The 10,897-nt window shown below is 36.2% G+C and overlaps 2 protein-coding genes across 2 annotated transcripts; one reads left to right on the top strand and one right to left on the bottom strand.

Annotated features, from left to right (window-relative positions):
- LOC106393339 (protein EMSY-LIKE 1) lies at nt 1–1,905 on the top strand. The gene is made up of 6 exons (XM_013834045.3): nt 1–282; nt 410–630; nt 708–817; nt 889–1,123; nt 1,196–1,273; nt 1,346–1,905. Exons 1-6 carry the CDS (start codon nt 240–242, stop codon nt 1,424–1,426), a joined length of 768 nt encoding a protein of 255 aa, XP_013689499.1. The 5' UTR covers nt 1–239; the 3' UTR covers nt 1,427–1,905.
- Nucleotides 1,906–1,990: 85 nt separating this feature from the next.
- BNAC04G23860D lies at nt 1,991–3,421 on the bottom strand. Its single transcript, XM_013837373.3, has one exon. It carries the CDS (start codon nt 3,207–3,209, stop codon nt 2,154–2,156), a length of 1,056 nt encoding a protein of 351 aa, XP_013692827.1. The 5' UTR covers nt 3,210–3,421; the 3' UTR covers nt 1,991–2,153.
- Between the last annotated feature and the right edge of the window lie 7,476 nt (nt 3,422–10,897).

Raw genomic sequence — 10,897 nt, 5'->3', positions numbered from 1 at the left:
CTAAATTTATGTGAAACTATTTATTTTCTCAATTTTAATTAATGAATCTTGTTTCTTGACTAAAACAAAATTAACGCCTGAAAGTAAGCGACTCGTTCAAAAAAAGCGCAAGAGTTTGTTACACTAAACAAACCCTACCTTCTTCCACAAGTCATATACATCTCGCGTCTCCTTCTTCTCTCCTCCACCTCTACAACACATTCTTTCCTCTGCTCTATCGAGACTGCTCCATCTCTTCAATGGCAGATCACAAAGATCAACGCATGATAGATCCTCTCGAAGGTACGTCTGCTCAAAAACTCCTCACGAATCGACTTCTTGTGCAACATTTCGATCGCAACCTCTTTAGGGTTTTCGAGTGATTCCATTGCATTGATGTAATCTTGATTCTGTTACTACTGTGATGTAGAGGATCCAACGTTCATCCCATCAACGAAGACATCAATGGCTGCAAAGTCGCTTCCTGGTTCTCACAAAGAGTCAAAGCCAGAGCTAGAATCCAATGACGATGAAGACATGATAGATCAATTCGTAGAAGACTCCAAGAAACAGAAACTCAACGAACAACAAAGAAGAGCCTTTTACTCTGTTCTTCTTGCCTTCAGAGCTGAAACCTTGTCATCAGGAAACGTAAACACTTCTCTCTTCTCGTCATTAAATCTCTTGTGTTTGCTTCTATTTAAGGGTTTGTCTTGGTGGTGCTTCAGAAGAGAACTCAGATCATAGAGAAGCTCATGAGCGAGTGGAGTATTGCTCAAGAAACTCTCGTCTCTTTTGAGGATAACATTGAGAAGAACCTTGTCGCCCATCAAGAAAGGTGTATACACTTTTGATCATAAAGGGTTTGACTTTCGATTATTTTTAACTAATTTTTTTTGTTTTACTCAGGGTTGATTCAGAAGCGAAGGAAACGAAAGAGAAGCCACTGACCATAAGACTACCTGTAAAGCAGAGCGTTGATTTGGGGCTTTTCATAACAAAGTTGCAGGCAAAGAAACCAACACTGTGTTCGAGCTGGGGCAGAGTTAATCCGGAGGCTCTAGTTGGAAGAAGGGTCTGTGTAAGAATGCCTGGTGAAGATGAGTTCGAAGTCTTGGTGATCAAAGAGTTTAACGCTAAAGATGTAATAAACACAAAAACCCTTTCCTTTGTGTTCTCTTCTCTCTATGCCTTTGTTCACGTTTTACTTTGTTAGGGAACACATCGCCTTGCGACTGTTGACCCGAACGTGATGTGGTTGAATGAAGCGTTAAGCTGGATGGATGTTAGGAAGGTAATAATACATAGAAGTGTTTGTCATCTCCTTTCATATGTAAAGATCTGATCTCAAAATGATTCTTTGCAGGTTCCGGATGAAGATATTAGATGGAAAAATGGAGAGAAGCCAGACTTTGAAACTCCTCCAGGATCCGGTGCAGGACAATGATGAGTATCATCACTATAAGCATCTTATGCACTTTGATTGATTGAGATCTTTAGTACTTGTAAAATAACCCAGAAACGGGTCAAGTCTACATGTTGATTCCAGTAGCGTCTTTTGTTAATGGTTGCCTTATTGCCAAACACTTGATTGGTATGTGAGGATTGAAAATAACGGTGGAACCTCTGCTTGACATTCTGATTTTAATTGGTTTAGAAGAAATCTTGCAGTCCTTTAGATTATCACATAAAAATAGGTAGCCAATCAAACATGCTTTGATGCTTGTTCCCATTTTTTTTTGTTGAAGCAAACTTGCAAGCAATCATGACCAAAACATTCATAAATTCATCATATCTAAGATCACATATTGTGTTAGGGATTGGCAGACAGAGAAGTCTTCTCACTCACCACCACAAACATGACTAATAACTACTTGTAAACATCTTAGTTAATAGATCAATTGCTTCCAGATAGCTTTCTAGATCCTAGAGACTTAGCAAATATCCTTATATGATCCCTTTAACTCATCCATGGTTGAGATACATTCAAGCTCATAGCTAACTGCCAACATATTAAACGTCTTGCAATTCCATTGAAATGTTCAGAAGATGTTCCAAAATGCCAGCAGTAACTTAAACGGATATATACAAAAGCCATAGCTAAATCAAGAAAGACGAATAAAGCTTTTTATCAACTCTCAAGATGATGGCAGAGTTACCACCAAATAGTACCATCAAGCAGCTCCTTTCAAGGCTTTCTTCAGCTCCTCCGCCACGTCACCGTCTTCCTTGCTCTTCTTCCCGCCATAATCCGACGTCGTTCTCTCACTACTCCACCGTTCACCTCTCGCTCTACCATTGTTGCTGTTGTTGTGGTTGCTCCTCTCTGCTTCACGGTACTTTGAATGCGATCCATAATCCACCGTCGCCGGATAGAATGGCCTGACGTTCGATACCATCACTCCCCTTAGATCTTCAACAGCTCTCTTTAACTCTCTATTCTCCGACCGAAGCTCCTCCATAACCAAACACACATCCTCACTATTTCTCAAACCCGAAACTTTACCCGGATCGCTAACGGGTTTAGTCTCTTTACCACCACCACACCCGTCCACGTGTTCGATCCCTATCTTATCCATCACCAGAAACGGAAACCTCCGCAACGAAATCTCAGCCGTCGGATCGAAATCGCGCCTGATCTCCGTCGGAACCCTAACCCCCCACCGAAAATTCACCACCGCGCGTCCCCTCACCGGCAGCGACGTCCTCGCCGCGACCTCCACGCCGGAAAGCAAACCGGCGATATCTCCGGCGGACGTCGACGGCAAGACGGTGACTTTCCTGAACCCTCCGCCGGGACCTGGAGAATCCACCACCTCGATCGACGAATCCTCCTCTCCGCTCACCGATCCGATCAGACCGGAGGAGGAATGAGACTTTTTGATCGAGAAGTCGCCGAATCGCGGCTTGAAGTGGAGCATGAAGGTCGGGCTGTTCTTGTTACCGAGGAGGTTGAACTCGGCGCTCATGAGCATGGAGGTGGAGATCGGCGAGCCGAAGGGTCCCGTCCCGGTTTTGACGACGAGGGAGAAAGGGCTGTGGGAGTCGTTGGGGCGGTACGCGAGCTTGAGAGACGGGCCTGATTCGAAGAAGGTGGAGAGGTTGAGGCTGAGCTCTTTGGATTCTCCGGCGACGATTCCGGATTGGAACGGGAGGCCTAAGATGCTTAGAGGGATCTTGGCGCGGAGGAGAGGGTTCTTCTCCTCACGAAACTTCATCGACGCCTTCATGTTTGTGGTTATGATACGGAGAGTGCAGTGATCTATGAGTTATGTAGACTTGTAATAGAATGTAAAGTTTCTTTTTTTTTTTTTTTGTTTAAAGATTTGAATTTTTGTAAATGTTATCTTTCTGAAAAAAGTTATGGTTGGAGATGAGAGGATGGAGAGGGGGAGACAGAAGGTAGGTCTTTTTACGGGTTTACCCTTGAGTTGTGTAACGAATAATGGTTTGTGTGTACTGGTCTGTGCGGTAATTATGTGGAAGTTACAAGGTGGAGAGATGAGATGGTGAAGGCTTAAAATGGAGGGTGGACAAAGGTCTGGCGTTTTGTTTATCTGTTTAGGCTTCTGTTTTTCTTTTTCCTTCTGTTGATTTCATTAAGCCCGTGAAGATTACATGGGCCTAATTTGGCTAATAATTTAACAGGAACTGTACGTTTGTAGTAAAGACTTGAGAAAATCTGTAGGGGGCTTTCGACATTTTAACCCGGATCCAAAAACCCTGCCGAACAAAAATCGATCCAAAAATACTAGATCCGAGATCGAACTAAAATTTTATAAGTATTTTTTGGATCTAAATTTCGTTTATCCGAAAATGATTTAAGATATAGAAAAAATGGTAAAATGATTTAATGCTGTAAATTATCTTTTTTGTAACAAATATTTTCTGTGTTTTAGATTTTTGATAGATTTTGTTACAAACAAATATTTTTGACAAAAAATATGTCCCATTTATTTAGATTAGGGATCGTGATTATGTTTAAGGAAAAAACCCTACTCTGTTAAAATACAAGTTCCACTTTATTGTTAAACTAATTGCCAGTTTAATTTAATGATTGCAACTTCTTTGATTCGTTATTTCGAACCAAGCGTGTATATAATTCATTTTGTTTCAACGATTTTCTTTCGTGAGAAAAACAAATAGTATTTTATAATTAATTAACAGAGTAAGGAAAATATTTGTTTAATTCATCAAAAATAAAATACCTAGAAAAAATAAATGCAAAGTCGTTTTAATAGTAATTAAAAGGTCAGGAAAACAACCAAACATATGATGTCTACGAATTAAAAAAAAAAACAATGCCACCATTTACAACAACTTATACATCCACCACTGTAGTTTAAATTTGTAGCTTAAATTTGCGAGAGTGTAATTTTGTTCAACATGGACAACTATGCTGTTATGGATACATATGAAAGATAGCACCTTCAATAAAATATCAATTATGGCCACTTTATTTGACAAAACCACATATCAAATCTAAACAATGAACATGAACTCAAATGTTAAGTACACAAACATAGTGAATGAAATGTAAAATAAATTTATAGTAGCTTAAGCAATAACTAGCTCAGTAACTACAACCTATTAGAAAGAAAATTGGAGTAACTAAACATTAAGAAAACACCGACATATGACAACAATTTCTTAGCCAAACATCATAATTTTTGTATAACGTTGACATTTTATCTATATAATAATAGGAAAAAACTCTACCATGATTTTTTTATTAAAATGGAAGTAAAAAATATTTTTGCATAGTTTGGATGAACTCGGTAAAATACAACAACCAGAAAAAATACATAGGTGTAACATAATTGTACATAGCTTAAATTAAAAGAAACAAATAAAATTAGCGTTTTCGGTATAAATCAAAACTGAACACTGCTCTCTTTCGAACCATTTTAAGTACCATATTATAAATTTAGCCAAATGCAGCCATTCTAAGACCCAATTTCCTCACATTCAACAAAAAGTGATCCCTTGAAATTTATAATTCATACATATAACCAAACAATATAACTAAAAATAAAAATAAATATATTACTGAAATAACTACAAATATAACCAAAAATGTTCATTATAAACCAATGTGATCTCTTTTTTTTTTTGATAATCGTAGTGTGATCCCAAAGGCTTTCTAGGCCCAAAGACTAATCACTACGAGACGGATCCGCGTTTTTTACCACTTAAGGTGCTCCGGGTGGCCAAGGAGAATCGAACCCATGACGATTAAACCAATATGATCTCATTATTTGTTCATCTATAATATCATTTCCAATCTACACTGATATTTTAAATACTTCATTTAAGATATATATTCATATAAAATAATTTTTAATATAACTTCCCACTCGTAGGGCACAAGGCGGCCAACCACTACTTCTCAATAAAGTTGCTTTTATATAAGAGTACACCAACGATTTTAAGTTAATCTCATCAAATGTGAATTATAACTAATTATATAGATTCGTGAAGAAAACTTATAAATGATTTTCGTTTTGGATTTATTGGCGAGATAGCCAGATTTGAAAGACAAATGAAGAAAGTAACAATGATTTTGACGTAATTCATTGTCATACTTTTTGCCTTGATTCCACCCAGTTATGCCCCTTACCATAGCATGGTGCCGGTTCGTTGTTATAAAGTGAACGACGTGGAGGGTTTGTCTGCCACTGTAACAATCACATATAATAGGGATCGTTGTGCACAGCTGTCTTGAGCACGTATGCAGGAGGATATAAATCAAGAGTAGTGACGAACAGATGTGAGAGAGATAGAAACTCTGTTAACGTAACGGCGATCTGAAGATGATGACATAAATCCTATTCTGATTGTATTGCTTTCCATACTACGTCACGTACGTGGAATGGATTATTGTAAGTTCATTTACAATGGAGTGATGGTGTTCTCAATTTCAGAACCGTGATAAGGTGCATGGTGAAAGTAAAATACGAAATGGTTTACATAAAGTCAAGCCGAGTTCAGTAAAACCGTCCAATTTAGACGACGGAACTTTCCGTTTGACATGAGTCAGATGGAATGTAATATATATTATGAACGTAAATAGATACATGCGAAGAATCTTCTTTTCATTCCACATGAACTACATAAACTAGATAAGGTGTATGCACATGACCCAAAATAACCACTTACGTAGACGCTGATGTGTGCGGTTTTGCAGAGATAATGACGTATTCCCTGCAGTAAATGGCCACTAATGGATTACAACTATTCCATATAAAGGATTAGGAGGAAGCCAAGTAAATAGGTGGAATTATTAGAGATGTTTTACTGTGCAGAGTTAAACAAGTGGTGTAAATTAGAACGTGTGCCAATAAATGTTGTATTCCATCTAATTACCACTGTAAGTCCATCCGAAGGAACTCAAAAGCAAGAAGGTGACGGAAGGAATGATTACCCAACACGGAGTATAAATTAAACACTATAAACTAATAATTAAATTCTATACGGAAATATAAACCCTAATCCAGTGTCAACCCCAATTTTCCATAAATTAAACCCAAATTTCGAAATGCCAGTAAGATGCATTACTATTCTACATGAGGCATATATAATAGAAAATGTGAAAATGTAGTTGCAATCTAAAGATCATTTTAACATATTTCTCAAATGTTTATATGGGTATGCTTTCATGGTAATGTTTGCCCCAATGTCAACCATAATCATACATAAATTAAACCCTATCAACTATTCACTAAACCTAAGCGGGAATATAAATCCTAATCCAATGTCAACACCAATCTTTCATAAACTAACCCGTACCCACTAATCACTAAACCCTACATGGAAATATAAACCATAATCCAATATCAACCCCAATCTTTCATAAACTAAATCCAAATTTCGAAATGTAAGTAACATGCATTTCCATTCTACATGATCATATATAATAGAAAATGTAACAAACAATATAGCACATCACATATATATTGTTCAAATTTTGAGGTATCTATGATTACAGGGAAGAAGATAATCACTAAACCCTACACGGAAATATAACCCTAATCTCATCTCAATCATAATTTACTAAACCCTACATGGAAGTATATATCCTAACTAAATGTCAACCCTAATCTTTCATAAACTAAACCCTAACCACTTATCTCTAAGCCCTACATGTAAATATAAACCCTAATCGAATGTCAACCCCAATCTTCCATATACCCTAACTCAATGCCAACCACAATCATACATAAATTAAACCCTATCAAATATTCACTAAACCCTACGCGGGAATATAAATCCTAATCCAATGTCAACCCCAATCTTTCATAAACTAACCCCTAGCCACTAATCACTAAACCCTACATGGAAATATAAACCCTAATCCAATATCAACCCCAATCTTTCATAAACTAAATCCAAATTTCGAAATGTAAGTAACATGCATTTCCATTCTACATGATCATATAGAATAGAAAATAGCATATTACATATATATTGTTCAAATTTTGAGTTATCTATGATTACAGGGAAGAAGGTAATCACTAAACTCTACACGGAAATATAACCCTAATCCCATCTCAATCTTAATTTACTAAACCCTACATGGAAGGATATACCCTAACTCAATGTCAACCCCAATATTTCATAAACTAAACCCTAGCCACTTATCTCTAAGCCCTACATAGAAATATAAACCCTAATCGAATGTCAACCCCAATCTTCCATAAACTAAATCCAAATCTGAAATGCCAATAAGATATGTTTCCATTCTACATTAGCATATAGAATAGAAAATGTGACAAAATAAATAGCATAATACATATTGTTCACATTTTGAAGTGTTTATGATTGCAGGGAAAGAGGTAATGCTTACACCAAATTCAAATTGACTGTAGCGAAAGAAATGAAGATTGAGGGAATTAGAGAAAGGAAGTAGAACATACAACATCATATGAATATCATTCCATTCAACATCACATTGTATTATGTTTTATTTGATGTCATAATAATGTTATATGGCAAATATGTGTTATAGAAGCGTATATTGCCATGTCGAGCTGAGTAATTGTGTTAACTATTTGAAGATAGTGTACGTACTATACGCAGTTAGTGAAACACTATTTACGCATATGGAATATGATTTCATTCTTCCAGTGTATGCAACGAAAAGGAAGAAGATACATAGAATTGGAGTCACTCCATAAAACATTACTACAACACGGAGGTAGTTTAGATGGTAGTATCTAAAAACAAGAAGCAAAGCTAGAACATAAAAACAATGCTTAGAAACCATAAACCCATGTTACACGTCATGGGTGAGTGCTCCGGCTTGATACAGTGCCAGTGTTTCAATCAAGTAGTTCTCTGCAGCTACACAAAGATTTTCTTCAGTGAAAGCCATACACTTCAATTCCATCCCAACGGCGTGCATTTATAACATAATAAGTGTAAATACAGCGGAATTACCTATACAAAGCCAAAGTCACTTAGTTCTATAAAAACATTTATTCTAAGCCAAATGTTTTTGTCTTGGAATCACAAAGAGAATATGACATGAGCGAACTACAATCAATACATAGCACAAGATAAACATTTCTATTTATATGGAATAGTAAATCTATATATGACATGGTACACATGGTTACATAGAATGGAATTGTTATACATTACCATTTGCGAGGAGTGAACTACACTCGATACATAAAACAAGATAATTATTTCTATTTGATATAGTATTGTATATATACATATAACTTGGAACACAAAAGTACATTGAATGGAATATAAATTCTAAATACCTTATGATTGTTTCTACATCATAAAGAAGTGCAAAACAAAAGGGTACGTGAATGATTAACAATTTAAGCTATTCCATGTCACATAGCATAGACCGATCAAATAGTTCTACATATACTATGTTTGTCTCGATTCCAAACAAAATTACCATAGACTTCGATGTAAGAAGATGAGTAAGACAAATCGGTAAAAGTTCAACCCTAAATCGATTCGGTGACCTCTGTCTACTAGATCCGACATGCAACCCAAAATAGAGTTTATATTTAACAATTTAGATTCGACTAGGCTGGACTACATCCCAAATAGGGAAAAAGAGCATCACAAAAATAGAATTTAAAGCACACACCCTAGAACTTACAATATTGCAACAGATCTGAGACAAAGCGCCGATGTGAATGGGAAAAGGGTCACTGTGCTCCTTCTCGCCGATTGGACTGTCACGACGTCTTTTCGCAATAGATTCCCGAAGTGGAGACGATGTCCCTTTGCAACACAGTTAGAGAAAGAAATAAACTCAGAGAACACAGACGGTGGCGATGGTGAGGAGGAAACGTGGTTCGAAGAGGTGGAGAAAACTGTGGATCAATTTTTCAAAATTTACCAAATAAAGGTAAAAAGAAAGATGTGAATATAATTATGCCACGAGTAACTTGAAACAACTAATAACTAGGATTTTTTATTTTTATTTTCTTCAGGTTTCACCGGTCATCACTCAAGGCAAAATAACATTATTACATAAAGTGGAATGGGTGTATCGAAAATCTAGGGTATTTAGTTATCTAGTGAATTATGTCTTTTTTCATGGTCATTCGGACCGATTTCCCTTTCATTTTCTTAAAATGTCTCGGTGTAGAAAAAAGTAAATTTGTAAGTTAAAAGAGCTCAAATCTCAGTATTCGGCTCAGTTACAAAAAAAAAAAATCTCAGTATTTGTTATCCTCATCCTCAATTCCTCATGTATTCTCGACAAACATATATAACAAAGTCTGAAATCCTGGATATCCAATTAAACAGATATGATATATCATATATGATATACATTATATTATATCTTTGGTTTTGTAACAAAAATTACCTATTTAGAAGCATACACTTTGCAAGATTATCATGAACGGTATAATTAATTAAGCAAGAGATTATCATTTCCTCAAAGTAAACCGTACTTAGTTGGATTAAATATTGTGGATTCATTTGGTTTGTTAACAAATTTTAAAACTAAAAATCTGTCGGGGGTCCATCCACATTCCAGCTAAGGAGAGATGTACAAAAAGATTAGAACTGGGAACCATGTCAAACAAATACGAGGAGGACCACCATACGGCTTAACTATGGACACGTGTCTACCATACATCGGCTTAGTAGCATGCATGTGGAATGTGGTCCGAATCTAAAAAGAGAGCACAAGACTCGTGTGTTCGACTCTGAGTCTCTCACGTACACGTTTGTACACAACAAAGTTGGAACCAAATCGGCAAATCCTTTCTGTAAGTTTCAGTTCTCTTTAGTCAAAAAAAAGGGTTTCAGTTCTCTTTATTGTTTAGCTGTTATAAACACTTCACGCTACGTCCATGATCCAACGGCTATTATTCGTTATGTCTTGTTATCGTCGAATCATTCACCATTGACTAGCTATTTCTCTGTAAACTATATATATGGGTCGTAGCTTAAGCAGCCATTAGAAAACTATATATACTGTTAATGTATTTCCAAAATATATTCTGACACAAAGTAAGGTCGTGCAACAAAAACCCAGGGGGTTATTTAAGGTTTTTAAAAAGGGTTTAATATGTTTCTATAAAGATGATCGATCGACCCACGTATATGACCTATCTAATTTATCTTTTTTTTTTTGTTAATATCAACAAAAATATATCTTTTGTAGTCGAAGTATATTTAGTTTAGCATGTAATATAGAGAAAAAGACAAAAATAGCACTAAATCAAGTTTTTGTTCCCAAACTAGCATTCAAGGTCAAAAGTCACAAAAATAGCGCTTAATGTTTTATCAAAAGTCACAAACTTAGGGTTTAGAGTTAAAGGATGGGGTTTAGGATTTAGGATTTAGGGTTTAGGGTTTAGGATTTAGAGTTTAGGGTTTAGAGTTTAGGGTTTAGAGTTTAGAGTTGAGAAATGAGGTTTTGGGGATAAGA

This window comes from Brassica napus, chromosome C4, assembly GCF_020379485.1.
Source record: "Brassica napus cultivar Da-Ae chromosome C4, Da-Ae, whole genome shotgun sequence".
Classification (NCBI taxonomy): domain Eukaryota; kingdom Viridiplantae; phylum Streptophyta; class Magnoliopsida; order Brassicales; family Brassicaceae; genus Brassica; species Brassica napus.
The sequence above is the reverse complement of the archived record's forward strand: the minus strand, read 5'-3'. Positions and strand labels throughout refer to the sequence as shown.

Excerpts from the sequence above, each read along its gene's own strand:
- BNAC04G23860D (XM_013837373.3), bottom strand. The coding sequence starts at position 3,209 with ATGAAGGCGTCGATGAAGTTTCGTGAGGAGAAGAACCCTCTCCTCCGC.
- LOC106393339 (XM_013834045.3), top strand. The coding sequence starts at position 240 with ATGGCAGATCACAAAGATCAACGCATGATAGATCCTCTCGAAG. Across the intron at positions 631-707 it reads AAACCTTGTCATCAGGAAAC|AAGAGAACTCAGATCATAGA; the intron begins GTAAACACTTCT and ends GTGGTGCTTCAG. Across the intron at positions 1,274-1,345 it reads GCTGGATGGATGTTAGGAAG|GTTCCGGATGAAGATATTAG; the intron begins GTAATAATACAT and ends GATTCTTTGCAG.